This window comes from Armigeres subalbatus, unplaced genomic scaffold (genome assembly GCF_024139115.2).
Source record: "Armigeres subalbatus isolate Guangzhou_Male unplaced genomic scaffold, GZ_Asu_2 Contig1614, whole genome shotgun sequence".
NCBI classification, from domain to species: domain Eukaryota; kingdom Metazoa; phylum Arthropoda; class Insecta; order Diptera; family Culicidae; genus Armigeres; species Armigeres subalbatus.
Window position 1 is genome coordinate 102,270 of NW_026942411.1, and position 24,475 is coordinate 126,744.

Sequence of the window (24,475 nt, forward strand, 5' to 3'; positions counted from 1 at the left end):
ATTGGCCATTTGGCATATAAAGCACTAGTGCGACAACTGGTGCTATAGCCACAACTGGTACATCTAGCCTAATTATTTTCACTAAATCAAATGCTGCTCTGAAATCAATTAAGGGATGAGTCTGAAAGTAGAACTTTCCGTATTTTCCAATGATCATCCACAGGGTAAAAATCGTATCCGTAAAAATCGTATCGTATCGTAATCGTCGACGAAGGACTCCTCAACCAGTCTCAGTCAGTGAAAAAGAAACTGCGTAATAAATTTGAAATCGTTCATAAGGGTAATCCCTCTGCGCTCTTCCACCTCTTCTATCCACATCCGACCAAATGTTCATTCGACCAAAGGTTTTTTTTTTACGTAACGTCCTTAGGACCAAATATCCTAAAGCTCAATTTGGTTAGACGGCTAACACTATTGAATAGAAGTAACCTTGCGGAGTCTAAAGTAATTTCGGGTTCCGTTACTGTACGTCTCCGAATTCCTCTGCACTTCCGCCTCGTTTGTGTTGGCCATCGTACGGCTCTGTAGCAATTTTTCTAGACTGCACTCTGCCTTTTACTAACTGGTCACGTTGTGGATTTGACGAACACATGGTTCGAGGCCTTCATCTTTTCACTTATTGTTCTGAACGAACACCACCTTTGCAGGGCTTTTTTTATCTTTGCAGGGCTGTCGTCTGGCATTCTTGCAATATGCACTGACAATCATATCCTTTCAGCTTTTATCACCTTCGAAATACTGGGCTAGCCGTATAGTTGGGCGAGCTCTTGGTTCATACTTCTCCGCCCCACGCAATTCTCTTACACACCGCCAAAGATGGTCCTAAGCACCCGTATTTCAAATATCCGGAGTGCTCGCAAGTCCTTCTCGAGCGTGACCCAAGTTTCATGTCCGTAGAGCACTAGGGGCTGTTCATAAACCACGTAGACTCTTGAGGGGGGGGGGGTTCGAAAAAGTCTACGTTAATCGTTAGTCTACGAAGGAGGACGGGGGGTATACTAAAAGTCCACGTAGACTTTTTAATTTATATATTTTTTTGGAAAACTATTCATACAACGGCTTTGTGTGAAGTTCACATGTTTTATTTTAGATTTTTCCGTTTTTTTTTTTGTAAGACTTTACCGAAATAATCTCTCAAGTTTCTCCAGAAAAATCGTATGGATTTCATTGAAGTAATAGTATGAACTATGGCTTAAAAATATCATGATTTCAACAGCAAAATGGTTCTGTGTTGAGCAGGAAAATTCTCCAAAGTGTTCTATAAAAACTTTCGAATAAATGTCAAAATTTCCACTTGGATTACATTTTACTAAAATATCTTTTGATTTTCAGCAGAAACTTCTTTAGAAACTACAAATGATTCTTTAGAATTTCAAAGGGAAATTATGACGCACTTCAACGGAAAATTCCTTAAAATTTACAATGGAAGCATTTTGGAATATTCAAGAAGAAGTCTTTTGAATTTCCAAAAGACTTTCTGCAGAACTTGTAGGGAGAATTCTCCGAAATTTCCTTGAGAAACCCTTCAGAATTTCCACTGAAGATTTTCTGGGAAGTCCCCAGGAATTTTTTCATAATTTCGGAAATTCTTGAAATTTTCGCGAGGAATACTTTGGACATTTTTGTCTTTGGACAATTTCTTCGGCAGTTCTAATGAAAATTCTTTAAAATTATCGATGGAAAAAGAAATTGTTGAAATATTTCACGAGAAATTATTTGAATTTTCCACCAAAAACTCTTTGAGTTTCCACAAAAAAATATTGCAATTCTTGTAAGGAAGCATTTGTAATTTTCGTGAAAATTTATTCGAATTTTTTACGATAAATTCACCACAAAATCAACTGAAATTCTCCATAATTTCCACCGAAAATAATTTGGAAAACTCTTTGGAATGTGCATAGGATTTTTTTAAATTTCCTCAAGAAATCGCTCCTACTTTGCAAGAGAAATTTCAAAATATCGTAGGAAACCATGCTATTACCTGGAAACTTTAAAGTTTATCACCAGGCACTTATTGGAATGTAGACTTGACATTCTCGGAATTTCAACTCGAAATTTTTCGAAATTCTGAAAATTCTTGGGTTTTCTACAAATTTGAACCGGCATGAAGAATTATAATTCAGATGCGTGACAGATTTTAAGCTTGGCTCCGCTCACTACCATGTCTTGGAAGTATTCGCCACCAGTCCAACTTTTGTTGCTTCACGTTCCAGGCGGGTGTACGATTCAGGGTAATTTGGCCCAAGGGCGTGTGGCCTGGAATTGCTTTGGACAATCCTTAGTAATTTAGTAGTTTTTCTAACATCCTTGAAGAATTTTCGAATTCTCAAAAGGATTTACAAAGCAACCCCAAAATAGATTTCCCGAATATTTTTTTAGATTTCTCTAGGTATTGCTTCGGGAATCCTCAAGGAATTCCTTTGAAGGTGACAAAACGTTTTTTTTGCCCATAATTCGGAACAACGATCCATAAATGTTCAACACATTTTTAATTGTATGTTTTGATTGATACATTTATTCAAAGTTAGGGATCATTTTTATCTTTTGAGAGAGTGTCCCAGCTCAGCTCCGTCAGTGGAGGCCGATACCATTTGAAAATAGGGAACGAAAATAGGAGTGGGTCGGCCACAGCTCACGTTTGGGCGGAAACGAAATCTGTGAACAGACATCAGACTGGAACCCAGCTGGACAGAAGAGGCGGACTCAGAGATTCACGGCGGCGTAGACTCCTTAAAGGAATAAAAAAAGGCGAGAGAGACATCACTCAGGATGATCTTTTAGGTCAGCCCTTTGCCCCACTCGGTGGGTACAAGACCCATATAGGTAAAAAGTAAGATAGTGAGTATGGACAGAAGTTTCTCATCCATACTTTTTTTTGCTAGATCCTTGTCTGAGATGATCAGAACTGGATCGATCGGCGAGTGTGCTTTGGTGCTTAGGTGCAGGCGTGTTTTTATGATATGTTTGGATTTTGTTATGTTTGAAATTTGAAAAAAGAAAAAAGAAGAATGAAGAAATAAAGTGGAAGGAATATGAAGAAGAAACATGGATAAAAAAGAATAACGAAGAAGGAGGAAGTCAGAAGAAAGATGAACGAAAGAATAAAGGAGAACGAAAATGAAGAAAGAAATAAGAGGATTAATTAATTTCTCATTTTTCAATACTCATTTCTTATTTATCCCTTTCTTAATTTCAAACCATACATCTCACTTCTTAGTTCTCAATTCTTACAAACTTCGCAGTTTTCATTTCTCGCTTCTTGGTACTCACTTGGTTCTCAGTACTCAGTTCTTAGTTTTCAGTTTTCAGATCTCAGGTCTCAGGGAAGTGATTTCTCATTTCTCGCTTTTCATTTCACACTTCTTATTTCTCACTTCTCACTTCTCAATTCTCAGTTCTCATTTTTTACTTCTCATTTCTTATTTCTTAAGTCTAGCTAGCTCATAGCCCGAGCAAAGCTTGAGAGCGAATCAATAGCTTGTTTTGACATTGTGAAATCGTCGAATATGATTACTTAATTTTTTATCTTTTTGGTCGTTTTAACGGTTAAAATAACAAAATGTATAGCAGAAAAATCTTACTGTGGCATCAAAACGAAAACTATTCCTGCTATCGATGAGAGCAAATCGTAAACTAAATTTGATATTGTTTCCGATATCAAAATAAGTACACAGTTTGATGTAAGATCATACAATTTAGAAATCTACAGCAAAGTGAGATCAAAATCTGTAATCAATCATGATGATTCATAATAAAAAAAATGATTTCAATTTGATGTCAAAATCAAAATATGTTTTCTATGTGCTCTCATTATGTTTTCAGACTTTGCTCGGGAGCCCATTTTACAATTTGGTCATCGTGTGAATTGCAGGAGAGCGATTAAAAATTCATCTTTCTTGAGGGTTGTTAATATTTTTTTTTCATTTAACTCCAACTCGCGCCTTATATGGTTCGTTCATCACTTTTGAGATTTTGAGTTTTTCCCATAACTGATGCGATCCTTAATTATTATTATGCTTTATAATGATTGCCTTTTCAATCAGCCACATCAGATAAACCCTTTTTTCCATTATTATGCATACTCAATGATGACAAAAATACAAGAATAACATTTAAAAATCTTGTTATAAAGTAGGATCAGAATGGTTACGAAAGGTATTTATATAGTCATACACATTATGTCAATCGAAATTACTCAACACCCGTCTCAGTCATGGATTTATTCAACAAAAGCCAATTATACGTTATTCGCCGTATAAACCCAGTTCTATCAAAACCGTTCGCATCGGGACTGATTAATAGTGAATCTTCTTGGCGCATGGTCGGTCACTCTTATCGCCCCCAGCTAATCAGCCACCCAGCCAGCCATGCGATGATAAAGTTGTTTACCTAATTACCGGTTGATAAGGGCAGAATGTGTGTTATTGTGTACTCGGTTATATAAATTCCGTGTCGTGAATGCTTTCTTCACATGCACCATCCACAACTGACGACAACTGATAAGATAAGACGGTGCGTTACGTGGAAAAAAAATCCGGCTGCATCCCGTCTTGCCGGCTGCCGGCTATCTGGTGGCCAAGGATTATCGGGCGATTAAGCCATTCAGGTGAAATCAAATGTGAAGGCATTTCGTTACGAACTGAACGAAAAAGTCAAGCACACATTTACTAGTTACTACTAACTGAGCCTCGTAGTTGTAACAATGTTAGCTTTGTTGTCCTCTAGAGCAGTTTCTATTGATTTTATTTTTTCTTGTTCAAAATGACAAAAGATTCATAGCAAATTTATTGAATCCCAAAATGTTGTATAACCAACAAAGCCACAAGACGGCCATCTTGAAAACCATGTGCCTTTTTCCTATAGATTTTCAAGAGCACGAGTCGAGAGCATAGTAGTGAAACAATGGTAGATCATTTGCATACTTATGCTGAACAATTTAATTTCAGCATTATTCATCAGATATAAGCTTTTTGAAATTGAATTGAAATGCGACTTCTCAAACTTGTAGAGTATCATTGTATTCACCACCCAATATACAAATTCATGCATTTGGTTGCCATCGAAAGCGCTCAATAACCGTGAAAGTGTATCTGCAACACTACGTTGAGCGTCAGCTATAAGCTAATTGCCATGAGCAATGAGCTTGCGGGAAGAAGAAGTAGAACATACAATCATCAACAGTTTATCGATTTTCGATGTTCATTGTCCAGGTTCCTTAAATATTTTACCACTGATTCACATGATCAATACCCAGCTGCGCAATTGCGAACATTTTGAATAGAAAGCAATGCTGTTGGGTATAAATATTCCAAAATCTACCGCAACTTTTATTTCATATTGTATTTTATTGAATGGTATCGTGCTTGCCAAGAATTTGACCAGAATATACAATGACCAGCACCGAACGGGACGGGTGAAAACAGTATTCCAAATAGTATTTATTATTTCAGCCGAAAAGCTACGAGCAGAATAATAATCACACGTTTTGGTGCCTTCCGTCCGGTCAGATTGCCAGGATGGGGGTGCTGAGCACTGTGAACTACACAGCGTCAATGGGCATCGACTTTGCAACAGTCAACCGCAATCGAGCGAACGATGACGAATATCTGGAAGTGAATGGCTGAAGCTGGCCGGAGTGCTGATCGGAATAATAAAATCGAAATTTGTTCAAACAGATCGGAGTGTAATGACGACGACGACGACGACGGCGGCACGCTGGAAGCGTGGACTGACCCTTAGGAAGGATGCCAATATTTTTCTCGTCACGTATTGTTATCGTGTAACGCTGGCGGTACGTGATAGCAATTCGATCTGTACGTGAGGGTTTGCTAATTCAATCGGAAGCCATTTGATGGACGGGAAGGTTTTGATCACAGTTATATATTTTAGGAGAAAATTATGTGTTAGTTTTTTTTATGGTGGTCTTAATGTGTTATTTAAATGTGGTGGTTCTATAACACAATGACTGTTCGAAAACAACAGTCATCAGAATACTATCAGATAATACCTATTTATCTATGTCGCTGCTGGCTTCCTAAGATCAGTGGCTGCTGAAAGGTTACGACGATTCGTATAAGAGGACTGCAACACATTCCAACATACAATATCAATCTCACCTCGAAACAGATACAAACAAATTATTTTGCACAGGGATCCGTCTAATCCCTGATTCGTGATCAGATTTATAAAGCATTAGTTGACCCGGTATAAGTTGTCTTGCATAGTAGGATGTGCGTTGAGAATCGCAAAATGTCCATACAAATTAGGTTTTCACAATTTTCTCAATTTTTCTTATGATTTTCACATAAGAAAACATTTTATAAACTCATCGGAGATTATGACTGATTTGCTGAATAAATGAAGGAAATGTCATTCATAGCTACTCTACTTGGTTTCCTAATTATAAAATTTAACCTCTCTACTTCTTACTTATTATATTATTGATTGCATAGATTAATTGTATCTGTTTCAGTGAGATCGAAAATTGTGCAGTTCCTCTGTTCGGCCATGGATGTGTACGAATTACAATCCCTGGGTTCGAATTGTGTTCTCTGCGTACGGATTTTGGTTTTATAAACTCTTGACTATTTCCAATATGTTGATGTGTGATACAATAAGCTTAGCTTTGACTAGTACATATCTATAGTTGCTACTCCGTGATTGCTCAGAATCAGTAAAATTGAACAATGAATCAACTCAAAGCAATACTGGGATCAGTCAATCATTCTGACTGAAGAAGCTTCAGTAACTCAACAAATAAAAAGATCAATAACGGCGCCGGCCACTTTTTTACAGTCAGTAAGCAAAAGAAAGTAACAGGATTTTTCGAGAGGAAAGTGTTGCATACCATCTATGGTGGGGTGCAGATGGCGGACGGTACATGGAGGAGGCGAATGAACCACGAGTTGCAGCAGCTGTTGGGAGAAACATCGTTGACACCGCGAACATCGGAAGAGTGCGATGGGCCGGTTGCGTGGCCAGAATGTCGAACGATCCGGTGAAAACGATTCTCGACAAAAATCCGACGGAAACAAGAAGGCGAGATGCACAGCGAGCAAGGTGGATCGATCAGGTGAAAGATGATTTGCGGAACTTCCGCAGACTGCGTGGCTAGCAATGAAGAAGACTTTATTTACTGCACAGGCCACTCCAGCCTTAGTTTGAGAGATATTTAATAATAATAATAATGAAATAAAGGTGAAATACCCTGTGCCTCCATGAAAAACCACCATTTCGAGTAGGTGGGAGCTGATGGCCCAATTCCTAAGCATCAATGAAAAACCACCCTCGGGCGAGCACTGGCGCTTGAACCTAGCTATTTAGCACTGTAAAGAACTTTACAGAACCCGTAGCTTCCGGGAATCAACGCACACCCAGATATGGAGTTACGCTCAAGAAGAATACCACTAATGCGATTGCCCGAGGAGGGAGCCCCTACTGGAGATGGTCCTGGAACGGGGGACAGAGCGAGTAGCCAACGACTAGAGGAAGGAGAGGTGCAACAGCGACCCTCTAGTCATCGGGCTCAGCCAGTGCAGACAAGGCAAAACAAAAACGGCAGCAGAAGAAATCACCAAGGCAATGCTGCACCTGCTGATGTTGCTGTGGTTGATCGACGTCAATCACTCACGTTAGCGGGCCGCCGACGGCAACGGATCATGTGGAAAAGGGAGATGAATCAGTACGTGATCGGTTGCTACTACGTTTGCACCAGGATGGAGACGGATATGTCCGGCAGACCGGCGATGCTGGAGATAAATGAGAGGTTCCCTCGGTTTGCACCCCAGCTTGACCAGAACAAGTTGTATACACGCCAGAGAGCTATTATGTCACATAATATGCTGACTCCAGAAGACGTAGAGTACATCAAGCGGGAAGTGCAGAGGGAACTAAGAGAGGAGGAGGAGGCAAGATCAAGCGAAACGTCGAGCAGGAGTTCTGTTGGGTTGGATGCATCAATCGCAAGTAACCATCGCGATTCGATTGCACCCGCCGCTCCAGGACCAACAGTGGAATTGCAACGATAACAATTGAAGGACGAACTAGCCAATCATGTCCCGACACCGGATAAACAAAGTTGCAGTACTCCTATCGGTTGACGAGCTGTCTGTGAGTCAGGGAGAACTGCCTAGGGCGTGGTTGGATTTAGCAGTGGGCTCTGCTAAAATCCCTCCCAAAAAACCACAAGTGCCCGTAATCAGACTCTATCAAAGCGACTGTGTGCCGCTTCAAAAGCACAAGCCCAGGGAGTGCTACTGGCACATCAGGGTTGGTACCAGTAAGACCCTGATTATGGCATACTGGTTGCGTGTATTGGTCTTGTATTTGGATATTGTTATATTGTGAAGCGAGGGCTGGCAGTCTGACATTCTACTCTCTTAGTAGGGCCGGGTGACACCGACTCGAAACGGCGAGTGGGCTAATGGCTAGGCTGTCTTCCGTCCCATAAAACCGTGGCGGGCCTTGTAGCACGCTGCCCAATCCTGCCATCCAGTTTTGCCTACTGGGTGGGAGTAGGCTCAGATGCCCTTTCCTGACTTGCGCTGATCTGGCTCTGAACACGCAAGTGTCAACCCTCGCATGGCCTACCTGCTTGCCGCAAGGCAGGCATAGATAACCATGGGATCACTAAAGGCGACTACTCCAGTAGGATTCGGCGGCAGCCGCAATGAGCATTGAACGTAATCAATCTTTGGAGTTGGAGGTGACGGACCCCTTTGCCAAAAGGGGTCTAGCGAGGTCCCCTATTAAAGAGGGGGCGAGTGGAGTGACGGCTGCTGCTATTGGCAGTATCGAAGAGTCTCCAGTAATGGTGGGGAGTAGCCCTGCCTGCACGCCTGACGAGCCACTACCAGGGATACGGGTGGTGGCCGAGCAACTCGACGAGATCATCGAGTTCGTAAGCGGCAGGCAGAACACCAACAAGGAGCTTAAGCAGAGCCTGTTGGTGCTCCGGCAAGCTGTTCATGTCGCAAGACAAGAACAGGACGCTAATATCAGGCGTGTAGCGGCAGCAGAGAAGGTAGCCAAAGGTACGCAGACCAAGGCCCTCTCCTCCCCTAGCGGTGTTACTGCTGTGAAAGAGGCGACCGCCCTTACGGCCAGTGAGGGCAAGAAAACGCCAAGTTCGAAGCGACTCAAACGCGCTAACATTAAGGCGAAGCGTCGACTGGATGGTGCACCGGAGCCTGAAGGGCGTGTGCTCAAGAAGGCAAAAGGCATTAGACAGGCACAAGTTGCTGAGCCACAAGCTGGCCTCGCCGAAGGGGATGCGAATCCTTGGCAACTGGTCAGTAGGGTGCGGAAGTCAAACACCCCTCGACCTACGAAGAAGGTGAGAGACAGAGGCGAGGCCTTGTTGGTGAAAACCGACAAGGACAAATACGCCGATGTCCTGAGATCGCTGCGAGCGGCCGATAGCCTATCGGCCCTGGGCCAGGACGTGCGCAGCGTTAGACGTACCAAGAACGGTGAAATGATCTTGGTACTGAAGCGTGGCGCGCAATCCAGCGGGGTGGCTTACAAAAAGCTTGCCCAGGAGGTCTTGGGTGACGGCGCTCAAGTCAGGTCGTTGGGTGCGAAAGTGACCCTCCAGTGTAACCAGCTGGATGAGGTCACGACCGCGGAAGACGTCGTCTCTACCGTCAAAGAGCAGTGCGGCACAGAGGTTGAGCGGTCCTCTGTACGTCTAAGAGGGGGATTCTTTGGTACGCAGGTAGCCTGTCTCAGACTACCGGTGGCTGACGCCAAAAAGATCACTGAGAAAGGGAAGCTGAAGATCGGCTGGTCAGTATGCCCAGTAAGCGTGCTCCAGCCACCTTCAGTGGACAGGTGCTACTGGTGCCTTGAGTCCGGGCACAAGTCTTATGACTGCAAAGGCCCAGACCGAAGCAAGATGTGTCGTCGCTGCGGCGAGGAGGGACACAAGGCGCAGGAATGCGTCAAGGCACCTAGGTGCCTTATCTGCGCCAGTAAGAAGCAGGCCCGGAACCATGCTATGGGCTGGCCTGCGTGTCCCTTCGGAGAAGCCAATCGGAGAAAGCCGTGCAAGTAACACAGCTGAATCTGAATCACTGTGCACCTGCCCAGCAACTGCTGTGGCAGGCGGTCTCGGAGTCGAGGATCGATGTCGCCCTCCTGTCCGACCCGTACAACGTCCCTGCCGGCAATGGCAACTGGGTGGCGGACGGGTCTAGTTCGGCGGCAATCTGCACAACGGGAAGGTACCCCGTTCAAGAGGTTGTACACTCCTCCGCGGAGGGTGTCGCGATAGCCAAGATCAATGGGGTGTTCTATTGTAGCTGCCACGCCCCACCAAGGTGGCCAATAGAACAGTTCAACCAGATGATCGACAGGCTATCGGCCGACCTATTAGGTCGGAGCCCGTTCGTTATAGCGGGAGACTTTAATGCTTGGGCAGTGGAATGGGGCAGCCGCTGCACCAATCAGAGGGGACAAGCGTTACTCGAGGCACTTGCAAAACCCGACGCAGTGCTTGTCAATGACGGAGCCAGTACAGCAACAGTTCGCTAACTGGGCGCCTTTTAACTGGACTGTTTTTTAACTGGGCGTTCGCTAACTGGGCCAAAGCCCAGTTAAAAAGCAGTTATCCGTCAAAAAACAACAACAAATACTCGGTGACGAGGGGATTCTGAATGGTATATTCTTTAAGCTTCATGTAAAACACGATTACAACAATGCATCGCGAATTCCCTCGTCAACCTAGTTAAAAAGCGGCGTTCGGTAACTGGGCTGGTGTTTTAGCCCAGTTAGCGAACGATTGCTGTAGCACATTCCGTAGGAATGGGGCCGAGTCATGGATAGATGTAACGTTTGTCAGCCCCAGTCTGGTCTCGGACCTGGACTGGAGGGTAGACGAGGGCTACACCCATAGTGATCACCTAGCAATTCGCTTCAAGATCAACTATGGTGTGCAGCGTCCGAGGGCGGGTGATCCCTGTCAGGTCCGTGGGTGGAAGACCAATCACTTCGATAGCGAAGTTTTCACCGCGGCCCTGGGACTGGAGCCCAACACCGACAGTCTAAGCGGGGATGCGCTGGTAGCTGTCCTATCACGCGCGTGCGACGCTACTATGCCGAGGAAAGCCCTGCCAAGAAATGGCAGACGCCCGGTATACTGGTGGAGTGCCGAAATTGCAGGCCTACGATCAGCCTGCCTCAAGGCTAGACGTAGGACGCAACGAGCCCGCACCGAGGAAGAAAGAGCGGTCCGCCAGGAAGTGTTTCAAGCTGCGAGACTGGCCCTTAACAAGGCAATTAAGAGCAGCAAGAGAGCGTGCTTCGACAACCTGTGCGAGGGTGCCAATGCGAATCCGTGGGGTGACGCCTATAGGATCGTGATGGCCAAGACCAAAGGGGGCTCTTCACCCCCCGAACGGTCACCGGACCGGTTGGCGAGGATTATCGAAGTACTCTTCCCGTCCCGAGCCACAAGTCCCTGGCCTCCTCCTGCGCTGCAAGGCGCTGGGAGTGTGGCCGAAATGGTGGCTCTGGTAACGAACGAAGAGTTACTCGCAGTGGCTAACACCCTTGCGATGAACAAAGCACCAGGCCCCGATGGAGTTCCAAACAGTGCACTCAAGGCAGCGATCATAGCGAACCCGAACATGTTCAGGCTAGCTATGCAGAGATGCCTGGATGAGTGTTGTTTCCCTGAGAGATGAAAAAGGCAGAAGTTGGTACTGCTGCCGAAGGCCGGGAAGCCTCCGGGTGACCCATCGGCGTACAGACCAATTTGCTTGATCGACACGACGGGTAAACTGCTCGAGAGGATCATCCTCAACAGGCTCACCCCGTACGCAGAGGGTACGGATGGCCTGTCGAGTAACCAGTTTGGTTTTCGGAAGGGTAATCAGGATAGTGATGTCTAGGACCAATAGCACACCTCCTGAAAGATCCCCAGAGCTGTTAGCCAGTATAGTAGAGGGATTGTTTCCGACACATGAACCATTGGACTGGCCCGCTACACCATACGAGTCAGTCGACGTGGTACCGCTAGTGACTAACGAAGAGCTTATCGTAGCCGCAAGAAAACTTAAGCTCAATAAGGCGCCAGGCCCGGATGGTATTCCAAACCTGGCCCTTAAACACGCCATTCTTGCCAATCCAGATATGTTCAGGAGCTGCCTCCAGAGATGCATGGACGAAGGAAACTTCCCAGATCGATGGAAACGGCAGAAATTAGTGCTATTACCGAAGCCTGGCAAACAGCCGGGGTTCCTTCGGCATACAGACCAATTTGCCTACTCGACACAGCTGGAAAGCTGCTAGAGAGGGTCATTCTGAATAGATTGTCGGCTTATACAGAGTGTGCTGGTGGCTTATCTAGCAACCAGTATGGCTTCCGTAAGGGCCGTTCTACCATCGAAGCAATTCGAGCGGTAACTGATACGGCCAAGATAGCGAGAGGTTTAAACAGAAGAGGTATTAGGTACTGCGCGTTGATTACACTCGATGTAAAAAACGCGTTCAACAATGCTAGCTGGGCAGCAATTGCTGACTCCCTGCACCGATTGAGAGTTCCGGATTACCTGTGCAGGATACTGAAAAGCTATTTTCAGAATAGGGTGCTGTTATACGACACTGATGCTGGTCAAAGTCGATCGTAGTGTCCGCGGGTGTTCCACAGGGATCGATCCTCGGACCGGTTCTGTGGAATATTATGTACGATGGAGTATTACGCCTAAGTCTCCGGCCGGAGTGAAGATAGAAGGCTTCGCGGATGACGTAATGCTAGAAGTAGCAGGTGACACTCTCGACGAAGTTAGATTGAAGGCTTCATACGCGATTGGCAGAGTGGAGGAATGGCTCAACTCGAGACGGTTATCCCTTGCACACCACAAGACGGAAGTCGTGGTAGTGCATAACCGTCATGGGTTGCAACAGGCTAGGATAAGAGTAGGGACCTGCACAGTTAACTCCGTGAGGTCTCTCAAGCATCTGGGCGTGATGATCGATGATAAGCTCAATTTTACGAGCCACGTCGATTATGCATGTCAGCAGGCTTCATTGGCGATAAAATCTTTATCACGAATGATGTCCAACAGATCGGCGGTGCATAGTCAAGTGCGTAGGCTGATAGCTGGCGTAGCATTGTCTATCATCCGTTATGGCGTGCCGGCATGGGCCGTAGCACTAAAAGCCGAGTACAATGTAAAGAAATTGATCAGAGTACACCGGCTGATGTGCTTACGTGTCGCGAGCGCATATCGCACCATATCATATGAGGCGGTGTGCGTTATAGCTGGAATGATGCCGATCGACACACTCTTAGAGGAGGATGTGGAGTGCTACAACGAAAGGGACTCGGTGCAAGTGCGACGTGTCAAGAGAGCAGCTTCGTTGCTCAAATGGCAAAGAGCATGGGATACCGCAGTCAAAGGTCGTTGGACCCACAGACTGATTCCAGATGTGTCCAACTGGGTTGATAGGAATCATGGTCAAGTCAACTTCCACCTAACACAGGTGTTGTCTGAACATGGCTGCTTTAAGAAATTCCTACACAGGTTTGGCTTCGCAGATTCTGCGGAGTGTCCTGAATGTGTAGGTGAGGTAGAATCGGCAGAGCATGTGATGTTCGCATGTCCGCGATTCGAGGTAGAACGCAATACCATGCTGCTTATTAGTGGTATGGATACAACCCCGGACAACCTCGTCGAGAGGATGTGCCGGGAAGAAGCTATATGGAATGCGGTGAACACAGCATCTCAACAGATTATGTCGAAACTGCAGCGGTGGTGGCGTCTTGAACAAAACCAACGAGTGCAGTAAGGGCACCTGTGATGCAGTGAACACTTTGCTCACCCCGACAACCAACATGTCGCGGGTGGGCTGCGGGGACCTCAGTATGTAGATATAGAGGTCATTGCGGTTCACGCGCGGTGGTTGTTGTCGGGGTGCTCGTCTCCAACGTGAGATTATGATACGGACCGTTAGGTTACTATCATGGCTTGCGTTACGAAATTAATGTGTAATTTCAATTCAAAACATGGCTTAGAAGCAGAATGGCACTTTTTTGCAACATCGCACGGAAAAGGCCCTTGCGAAGCTATTGGTGGCTCTCTCAAACGAATGGCAAAACGAGCAAGTCTTGCCAAAGATTATGGAAATACTATTAAGACTCCTCGGGAGTGGTACGAATGAGCAGTTACACAATCAGACAAAAATATCTCTATAAATTACATTTCTGTTACATATCGAATGAGCAATACTCAATAATGGCAGAAGAGTTTGGTGAACTATTCAAAAAACCAAAAAACTATAACTGGTGCACAAAATTTTCATTATTTTATACCAATCGCTCATGGTTAAAAAACATTACAACTCAGATGAAGACCCAAATTTCTTCAAATTGTTCGAGTAAATTAACAAATTAATGAGCATTTTTTTTGCTAAACCAATTTTAATCTTTACATTCTTTGATTTATTTTCTCGGTGAACGAAACGCTCTTTTATGTTTCAGATTTTACAGTTCAGAGTCCATCAAACAAACAAAACAACACAATTTTGTAAATCTGGTCATTTGTGTGTAACATATAAGAAATCTTTGGGGGCAGCAGGGACTATGTCCAAGGGCCTGACGATCCCTCCTCAGGCCATCTGCGAGTTGTGGCGCCTGCCTAGGATGTGGTGGGGTTTGACAGTGGGCCCTGTTAAACCTCTATAAAAAGCTGCATGTATCCGCAAGTAGGCTCCGCCAAAGCGACCGTGTGCCGCTCAAAGCGCACAAGCCCAAGTCCTGGTGTTAGGTGGGACGCTAAACAGCCCTGACACGACGGCCCTCCGGCGAGACAGGAGGTTTGCGCAGGCCCAATAAGCCGCCTGGAAAACCAATAATTACGAACAATATAAGAGATAATGCGACTCGATATAATCGGCAAAGACCTAGGCGACGAATAAAGGATCACAAGGCACTGGCTAGATCGCTGCACTGGGTCATTACCAAGATTTGGGAGGAGGAAGTTTTGCCGCAGGAGTGGATGGAAGGTGTCGTGTGTCCCATCTACAAAAAGGGCGATAAGCTGGATTGTAGCAACTACCGCGCAATCACATTGCTGAACGCCGCCTACAAGGTACTCTCCCAAATTTTATGCCGTCGACTAGCACCAACTGGAAAATAGACCTTGTCGCTCTCGGGCAGCAGGGAGTTATGGGGCTTGCCTAGGATGTGGTGGGGTTTGACAGTGGGCCCTGTTAAATTCCTATAAAAAGCCGCATGTATCCGCAAGTAGGCCCCACCAAAGCGACCGTGTGCCGCTCAAAGCACACAAGCCCAAGACCTGGTGTCAGGTGGGACGCTAAACAGCCCTGACACGACAGCCCTCAGACGAGACAGGAGGTTTGCGCAGGCCCAATAAGCCGCCTTTAAAAACAACTATTACGAACGACATAGAAGATAATACGACTCGATACAATCGGCAACGACCTAGGCGACGAATAAAGGATCACGATTGGAAGCTTGGAACATGGAACTGCAAGTCGCTAGGCTTCGCAGGTTGCGATAGGATAATCTACGATGAATTACATCCCCGCAACTTCGATGTCGTAGCGCTGCAGGAAATCTGCTGGACAGGACAGAAAGTGTGGAAAAGCGGGCATCGAGCGGCTACCTTCTACCAAAGCTGTGGCACCACCAACGAGCTGGGAACCGGCTTCATAGTGCTGGGAAAGATGCGCCAACGCGTGATTAGGTGGCAGCCAATCAACGCAAGGATGTGCAAGCTGAGGATAAAGGCCATTTCTTCAACTATAGCATCATCAACGTGCACTGCCCACACGAAGGGAGATCCGACGACGAGAAAGAAGCGTTCTATGCGCAGCTGGAGCAGACATACGATGGATGCCCACTGCGGGACGTCAAAATCGTCATCGGTGACATGAACGCTCAGGTAGGAAGGGAGGAAATGTATAGACCGGTCATCGGACCGGATAGTCTGCATACCGTATCGAACGACAACGGCCAACGATGCATAAACTTTGCAGCCTCCCGCGGAATGGTTGTCCGAAGCACTTTCTTCCCCCGTAAGAATATCCACAAAACCACATGGAAATCACCTAATCAAGTAACGGAAAACCAAATCGACCACGTTCTAATCGACGGTAAATTCTTCTCCGACATCACGAACGTACGCACTTACCGCAGTGCGAATATTGAATCCGACCACTACCTCGTCGCAATATGTCTGCGCTCAAAACTCTCGACGGTGTTCAACACGCGTCAGAGTCGTCCGCCGCGGCTTAACATTGGGCGGCTACAAGACGGTAGACTAGCCCAAGACTACGCGCAGCAGCTGGAAGTGGCACTCCCAACGGAAGAGCAGCTAGGCGCAGCATCTCTTGAAGATGGCTGGAGAGATATTCGATCCGCCATTGGAAGCACCGCAACCGCTGCACTAGGCACAGTGGCTCCGGATCAGAAGAAACGACTGGTATGACGGCGAATGTGAGCAGTTAGTTGAGGAGAAGAATGCAGCATGGGAGAGATTGCTGCAACACCGCACGAGGGCGAACGAGGTACGATACAAACGGGCGCGGAACAGACAAAACTCGATTTTTCGGAAGAAAAAGCCAGCAGGAAGATCGAGACCGTGAAGAGACGGAGGGACTGTACCGCGCTAATAACGCACGAAAGTTCTATGAGAAGTTGAACCGTTCACGTAAGGGCCACGTGCCACAGCCCGATATGTGTAAGGACATAAACGGGAACCTTCTTACGAACGAGCGTGAGGTGATCCAAAGGTGGCGGCAGCACTACGAAGAGCACCTGAATGGCGATATGGCAGACAACGGTGGCGGTATGGTAATGAACCTAGGAGCACGCGCGCAGGACATGCGACTTCCGGCTCCGAATCTCCAGGAAATCCAGGAGGAGATCGGCCGGCTGAAAAACAACAAAGCCCCTGGAGTTGACCAACTACCAGGAGAGCTGTTTAAACACGGTGGTGAAGCACTGGCTAGAGCGCTGCATTGGGTGATTACCAAGGTTTGGGAGGATGAGGTTCTGCCGCAGGAGTGGATGGAAGGTGTCGTGTGTCCCATCTACAAAAAGGGCGATAAGCTGGATTGTAGCAACTACCGCGCAATCACATTGCTGAACGCCGCCTACAAGGTACTCTCCCAAATTTTATGCCGTCGACTAACACCAATTGTAAGAGAGTTCGTGGGGCAGTACCAGGCGGGTTTTATGGGTGAACGCTCTACCACAGACCAGGTGTTCGCCATACGTCAGGTATTGCAGAAATGCCGCGAATACAACGTGCCCACACATCATCTATCTCACTGGTGACCGCCGATAACGATACCAGCAGAGAAATTCAGAGGCGCATAGTGGCTGGAAATCGTACGTACTTTGGACTCCGCAAGACGCTCCGATCGAATAGAGTTCACCGCCGTACCAAACTGACTATCTACAAAACGCTTATAAGACCGGTAGTTCTCTACGGACACGAGACCTGGACGATGCTCGTGGAGGACCAACGCGCACTGGGAGTTTTCGAAAGGAAAGTGTTGCGTACCATCTATGGTGGGTTGCAGATGGCGGACGGTACGTGGAGAAGGCGAATGAACCACGAGTTCCATCAGCTGTTGGGAGAACCATCCATCGTTCACACCGCGAAAATCGGAAGACTGCGGTGGGCCGGGCACGTAGCCAGAATGTCGGACAGTAATCCGGTGAAAATGGTTCTCGACAACGATCCGACGGGAACAAGAAGGCGAGGTGCACAGCGGGCAAGGTGGATCGATCAGGTGGAGGACGACTTGCCACGACAGGCCACTCCGGCCTTAGTCTGATGATAAATAAATAAATATAAGAAATCTAGGAAAATATACGCCCTTTTCAAATGTTGGTCCACATTAATGTTAGAAATTGCTTCCCAAACGAATTTTTAAACGTCCAAAATATGTCGTTGGTTGATGATAGGCTGCTGAACCTATATTTGGCGCTGTATGCATAAAACACGCTGAGAAATTTTCACTCAATATCGACATGAAAAAAGTTTTTGTTAGAAAAACTTTTTTTCCTTAAATATGTCACAGGAACATTATTCCCAGAAAAGTTAGATAATTGAAATATCTATCTGCTGAAAGAATTTCATCGATTTCTGAGATGAGGTTTTTTTTGTAATATCGATTTTAATTTTTAAAACTAATTTTTTTCAGTGTAGAAATCGGTTTTTTATTTTTTTGAATATTTTTCCAAAAAGCTTCAGGGAATTACACGACAGTCCGCCATACAACACTTTTTTGTAACTCTTGTCATTTTAAAGTTACATCGATTTTTTAAAAATCAATAAAAAAAATTAGGCCCTCATCGAATGTTACTCTTGACAATTTTTGAAAAACTAAGTATGCAGAGTGGCTTAAAAATACCATATCTTTATGCCCACCAAGTTTCATTCGATTCTGAGATGGTGCTGCCAACCGCTGGTCGAGTTGGCGCGAAATTCGTCTATCAAAGATGACCCAGCCGAGGGCTGCAAATCTCTATAATAAAGACAAACAAAAGATATTTTAGTTATAGATAAAGATTGTCGCTTCGGTTCCCTTTGTTCTGCTGTCCGAAACATGTGTGGTACACACCTGTCAAATCGTATGGATTTTCCTTCTTTGACATTTAGCTCCCCTATCCTCGCCAGCAAAAGATGTTCCGGACAGCGACGACAGCGACAATCTTTATCTAGTAACTAAAATATCTTTTAGACAAACAGTAATTGAATGATAGAATGAATTGAATTTAACCATTTTATCTTTATTTCAGTAGTGTTATTGAACTTATTGAATAAATCTACCCGGATTTTGAAAAAACAAAAACATGATAATAAACTTAATATTACATTCAGACTGAATTTTATTCAAATTTTCGGCAAGATAGCTTCATTACAATGTAGAAGCCTGCCGTCTTTTTAGTCTCTGGGCTTGTTATTGGATTGTTTTGATGAAATATCAACTGTCGATATTTTAATTCGAATATATTATAATATAATACAATATAATATAATATAATATAATATAATATAATATAATATAATATAATATAATATAATATAATATAATATAATATAATATAATATAATATAATATAATATAATATAATATAATATAATATAATATAATATAATATAATATAATATAATATAATATAATATAATATAATATAATATAATATAATATAATATAATATAATATAATATAATATAATATAATATAATATAATATAATATAATATAATATAATATAATATAATATAATATAATATAATATAATATAATATAATATAATATAATATAATATAATATAATATAATATAATATAATATAATATAATATAATATAATATAATATAATACAATCAGGGAATGTAAAATAATAACATTGCAAATGACAACAACATTGTCCTCTCTTGTAAATGTTGGGACAAACTCAAGTCGCAATAAGCGTTTGTCCCAAACAGCAACAGAATAGGACAATGATCACCAGCAGCGCATTAAGAGAAAAAGTCGATTTTCGATGATGTTTTTGGTTAATTAAGTATCAGTTATCAATGTTTAGACATAAACTTAACCATCTGTTGACATGATTTGTGTTTTACTTCAGAAATAAACAAGTTGTGATAGTTAGAGTGAGTTAGAAAAGTTCACAATTACCTCTCCATGTTTGTTGCAGATAAAATGGAAAGCAACATTGTCTTTATCCTCTGCAGATGATGTAGACATTGAACTCAAAATTGATGCTGATTTAGAACGCAGATTGATGAGCGCTTAGTTGACCCAAAACTCGTTGGGATGTGTATACATCGCACTCCCAGATAAATAACCCAATCAATTGCTATACAATTATTGCCAATTGCCTTCTGAATCGTTCCATGAAAAGAGTATGCTGGTCTGCCATACCTACACACACCACCACGCTTCAGTTGTAAACTCATGGCAACTGCCGTGCCGCTCGCATTGCTATCGCTTGAAAAGGGGAAATCGACCAAACCAATACTAAACCAGGCAACGCCGACTGCTGCTGGCAACTACGGTCGCGTCTTCTCTCTACCTACCAAACAACGCATAGAGTTCGGTTGTCGGGCGAGCATCAATTTAGTTGACTCACAAACAACAAGCCAAGTACAGTTGCCGGCCGGCGGTGTTTGCCCTCCGATCGTTCGATGGAAATTGAGTCGAATTAAAGTTTCGTGATTAGTTTAACGGTGAAAAGATGTCCGTGGTGGAACAGCAGGAGAACGTTCGATTTGCTCGAACGGTTAGAAGATATCCTTGCCTGTACGATTATACCAATACCGGTTATTCGAGCAGGACAGAAACGGAGATTGCATGGAGAGAAATATCAGCTGATTTCAACGCACCAGGTGAGGAAGCTGTGGCTCACAGCGATTCTTATTACTTTTCTATAGGGGCAAATTGAACCGCATCATTAATCACAGCAGATTGATCTAAAGGTAGCCTAACGATATACAGTAGCTGCATGATTTTACATCGATTATGTGCTTCAAATTGTTGTTAAAAAATATTAAAAAATTAAATGAAAAATACTTTTTTCATAAACTTCACAAGACTGGAAGCTAATTTATTATGTTTCGCTTGAAGAAGATGCACAAAACGCAGCTTCTTCAACTAGAAAAAGCTTAGGGCAAATAAATAATACTGCTTTAACTTGCGATTAATGATATGTAGATCCATATGAAAAAATATGTAAAATCCTTTTTTTTTGTAATTTTCAGTTAAAGACTGTAAACTTAGATGGAAGAATATTCGCACCGTGTTCCGAAGACACTTGTTCGGGAGTGTAGGTCCCGCCCCCAAAAAAGAATATTATCTGAGCGAAGAGTTGCAGTTTCTGTTGCCATTATTGAGGCTACCAAAGAAGCATCAAGATGGTACAATCGAACTGGAAGATGACGAGCAGGATATAGCCGTAATGATGGAGATGGAACCGACTGATACGGAATCCGATGATCCATCAGCGTCTCGAACGCCATCGGAGCCACAGGTTCTGATTGAAAGCTATCAAGAACCACAGACTGATCCACAAGAGCAACAGATGCGTACCGATTTTATCCGGAGACGTAAACCACGGGAAACTGCCACTGAAGTCGTAAAATCCAACTATAATCACAATAGAGCTTCGACAGCGGAAGCTGAATATGGGGGTTACGTGTACGATGATTTGGCCATGAAATCAGATGAGTTGTTTCTGCTCAGTTTGAAAGACGACATGCGGCGGATGAATCCGATTCAAAAACGCAAGTTTAAACGAAGAATTTTCGACATTATTGACGAGACAATGGAAAGTGATAACCAACAGTCTGTTTATCAGGAACCTGAAGAATCTACCGAACAGCTCTCGCTACATGAAGAGGTGAAGATCGAAAATGAAACCTATGAATAGACTGAATCTTTTACAGAGGAAAATTTATCTATTAACGTAAAATAAAGAATACACTCGTGTGTGTGTAATCTATATATGTATTGACAACCACCTTTTTCACAAATAGATAGGTATAACTCGGTGCTGTTATGAAATGTATCCCGGCATAGGAACAATAAGGGATGATCCATTAAATACGATCCCCCTCCCTCACCACTATATCCTACTTTTTGTGTGAAACATCAGATTTTTTTGTATAGATTGTCACGATTTGGGCATACCACCCCCCTCCCCTAAGCGTTACGTAATTTAATATAAATAAATTTAATAAAAATTTAAAATGGATTTGGATTGAATTTGGACTGAATTTTTATTGTATTCGGGGTTTGTTTAGATTTCAATTGGATTGTGATTGGATTTGATTTGATTTACATTTTAGAAGCCTTAGCCGTTCGGTAAGACGCGCAGCTACAAAGCAAAACCACGCTGAGGGTGGCTGGGTTCGATTCCCGGTGCCGGTCTACGCAATTTTCGGATTGGAAATTGTCTCGACTTCCCTGGGCATAAAAGTATCATCGTGCTAGCCTCATGATATACGAATGCAAAAATGGTAACCTGGCTTTGAAACCTCGCAGTTAATAACTGTGGAAGTGCTTGATGAACAAGCTGCGAGGCGGCTCTGTCCCAGTGTGGGGATGTAATGCCAATAAGAAGAAGAAGAAGTATTGAATTTTGATTGAATTTGATCTGGACTTGGATTCAATTTGGATTTGGAAAACAATTGGATTTGGATTGGATGATTGGATTTGGATTGTAATTGGATTGGGTTTGAATTGAATATGAATTGGATGATTAGATTTGGATTGAATGATTGGATTTGGTTTTGATTTGGATTGGATTGGATTGGATTTTTATTGGATTGGATTGGATTTGGATTGGTTTTTGATTGGATTTGGATTGGATTGGATTTGGATTGGTTTTTGATTGGTTTTTGATTGGATTTTGATTGGATTTGGATTGGATTTGGATTGGATTTGGATTGGATTTGGATTGGATTTGGATTTGGATTGGATTTGGATTGGAATTGGGTTGGATTTGGATTCGATTTGGATTCGATTTGGATTGGATTTGGATTGAATTTGAATTGGATTTGGATTGGATTTGGATTGGATTTGGATTGGATTTGGATCGATTGATCGGATTGACTGGATCTGGACTGATTGGATTCGGACTGACCTGGACCGATCTGGACTGACCTGGACTGGATCTTGGACTGGATCTGACTGGATTTGGACTGATCTGACTGATCTGACTGGATCCTGATTGACTTGACTGACCTGGACTGATTGGACCTGACTGATCTGGACTTGACCTGACCGATCTGGACTGGATCTGGACTGGACTGGACTTGATCGACTGGATCTGACTGACTGGATCGATCTGACTTGACCTGGACTGGATCTGGACCGATTTGGACTGGATCTGACCGACCTGGACTGGATCTGGACTGGATCTGGACTGATCTGGATCGACCTGGACTGGATCTGGATTGGATCTGACTGGATCTTGACTGGATCTGGACTGACTGGACTGGATCTGACTGGATTTGACTGACTTGGACTGGGACGATCGACTGGACCTGGACTGACCTGGACTGGATCTGGACTGGACTGACTGATCTGGACCGATCTGGATCCGATCTGGATCCGATCTGGACTGACTCTGGACCGATTTGACCGACTTGGATCTGGACTGACTTGGAATTGACTGGACTGACTTGATCGACTGATCTTAGACTGGACTTGGACTGACCTGGACCGACTGATCTGACCGACTGGACCTGGGACCGACTGGATCTGGACTTGATTTGGACTGGATCTGGACTGGATCTGATCGGATCGACCTGGATCTGACTTGACTGGACTGACTGGATCGACTGGACCTTGGATCTGATCTGGATCCGACTGGACTGGATCTGGACTGACTGGGACTGACTGGATTGGACTGACTGGATCTGGATCCGATCTGGATCCGACCTGACTGGACTGGACTGGACTGACCGGATCGATCTGACTGGATCTGGACTGACCTGACTGATCTGACTGGACTTGGACTGGACCTGGACTGGATCGATCGGACTAGATCTGGACCGGATCTGGACGGATCGACAGATCTGGACAGGACCTGGACTAGATTTGACCGGATCTGGACTGGATTTGACCTGACTGGACTCTGGAATTTGATCTGGATCCGATTTGGATCTGACTCGGATCTCGACTTGGACCGATCCTGGACTGATCGACTGACTGGACTGGATCTGACTGGATCGACCTTGACCGGATCTGGACTGACCTGACTGACTGGACTGATTTGGACTGACTTGGACTGGACTTGACTGACCTGGATTGATCTGACTGGATCTGGACTGGATCTGGACTGGATCTGGACCGATTGACCTGACTGACTTGGACTGGATCTGACCTGGACTGGATCTGGACTGGACTTGACTGATCTGACTGGATCTGGATCTGACTGACTGGATCTGACTGGATCGGACTGGATCTGGACTGACCTGACTGACTTGACTGATGGACTGGATCGGAACCGATCTGGACTGGATCTGGACTGACCTGGACTGACCTTGGACTGGATCAGACTCGACCTGACTGGACTTGGACTGACCTGACCGGATCTGGACTGGACCGGACTGGATCTGGACCTGGACTGACTGGATCTGGACTGACCTGGACTGGATCTGGACTGACCTGACTGGACCTGACCTGACTGGATCTGGACTGGATCTGACTGACTTGGACTGGACCTGGACTGGATCTGACTGGACTCTGGACTGACCTGACTGGATCTGGACTGATTTGGACCGAATTGACTGATTTGACTGACTGGATTTGACTGGATCTTGACTGGATCGACTGATCTGGACTGGATCTGGATTGACCTGGACTGACTTGGACTGGATCTGGACTGGATCTGACTGATCTGACTGGACTGACTGACCGGATCTGGACTGGATCTGGATCGATCTGGACTGGATCTGGACTGGATCTGGACTGACTTGACTGGAC

At 44.6% G+C, this 24,475-nt stretch overlaps 1 protein-coding gene across 1 annotated transcript; it reads left to right on the top strand.

Annotated features, from left to right (window-relative positions):
* The first annotated feature begins 19,924 nt into the window (after positions 1-19,924).
* LOC134203052 (uncharacterized) lies at positions 19,925-21,748 on the top strand. Its single transcript, XM_062678030.1, has 2 exons — positions 19,925-20,373; positions 20,746-21,748. Exons 1-2 carry the CDS (start codon positions 20,223-20,225, stop codon positions 21,411-21,413), a joined length of 819 nt encoding a protein of 272 aa, XP_062534014.1. The 5' UTR covers positions 19,925-20,222; the 3' UTR covers positions 21,414-21,748.
* Positions 21,749-24,475: the final 2,727 nt, after the last annotated feature.

Bases quoted from the DNA above. Each gene is read 5' to 3' on its own strand.
- LOC134203052 (XM_062678030.1), top strand. From the start codon at position 20,223: ATGTCCGTGGTGGAACAGCAGGAGAACGTTCGATTTGCTCGAACGGTT. The intron at 20,374-20,745 runs GTGAGGAAGCTG...TGTAATTTTCAG, and splicing joins AGCTGATTTCAACGCACCAG to TTAAAGACTGTAAACTTAGA.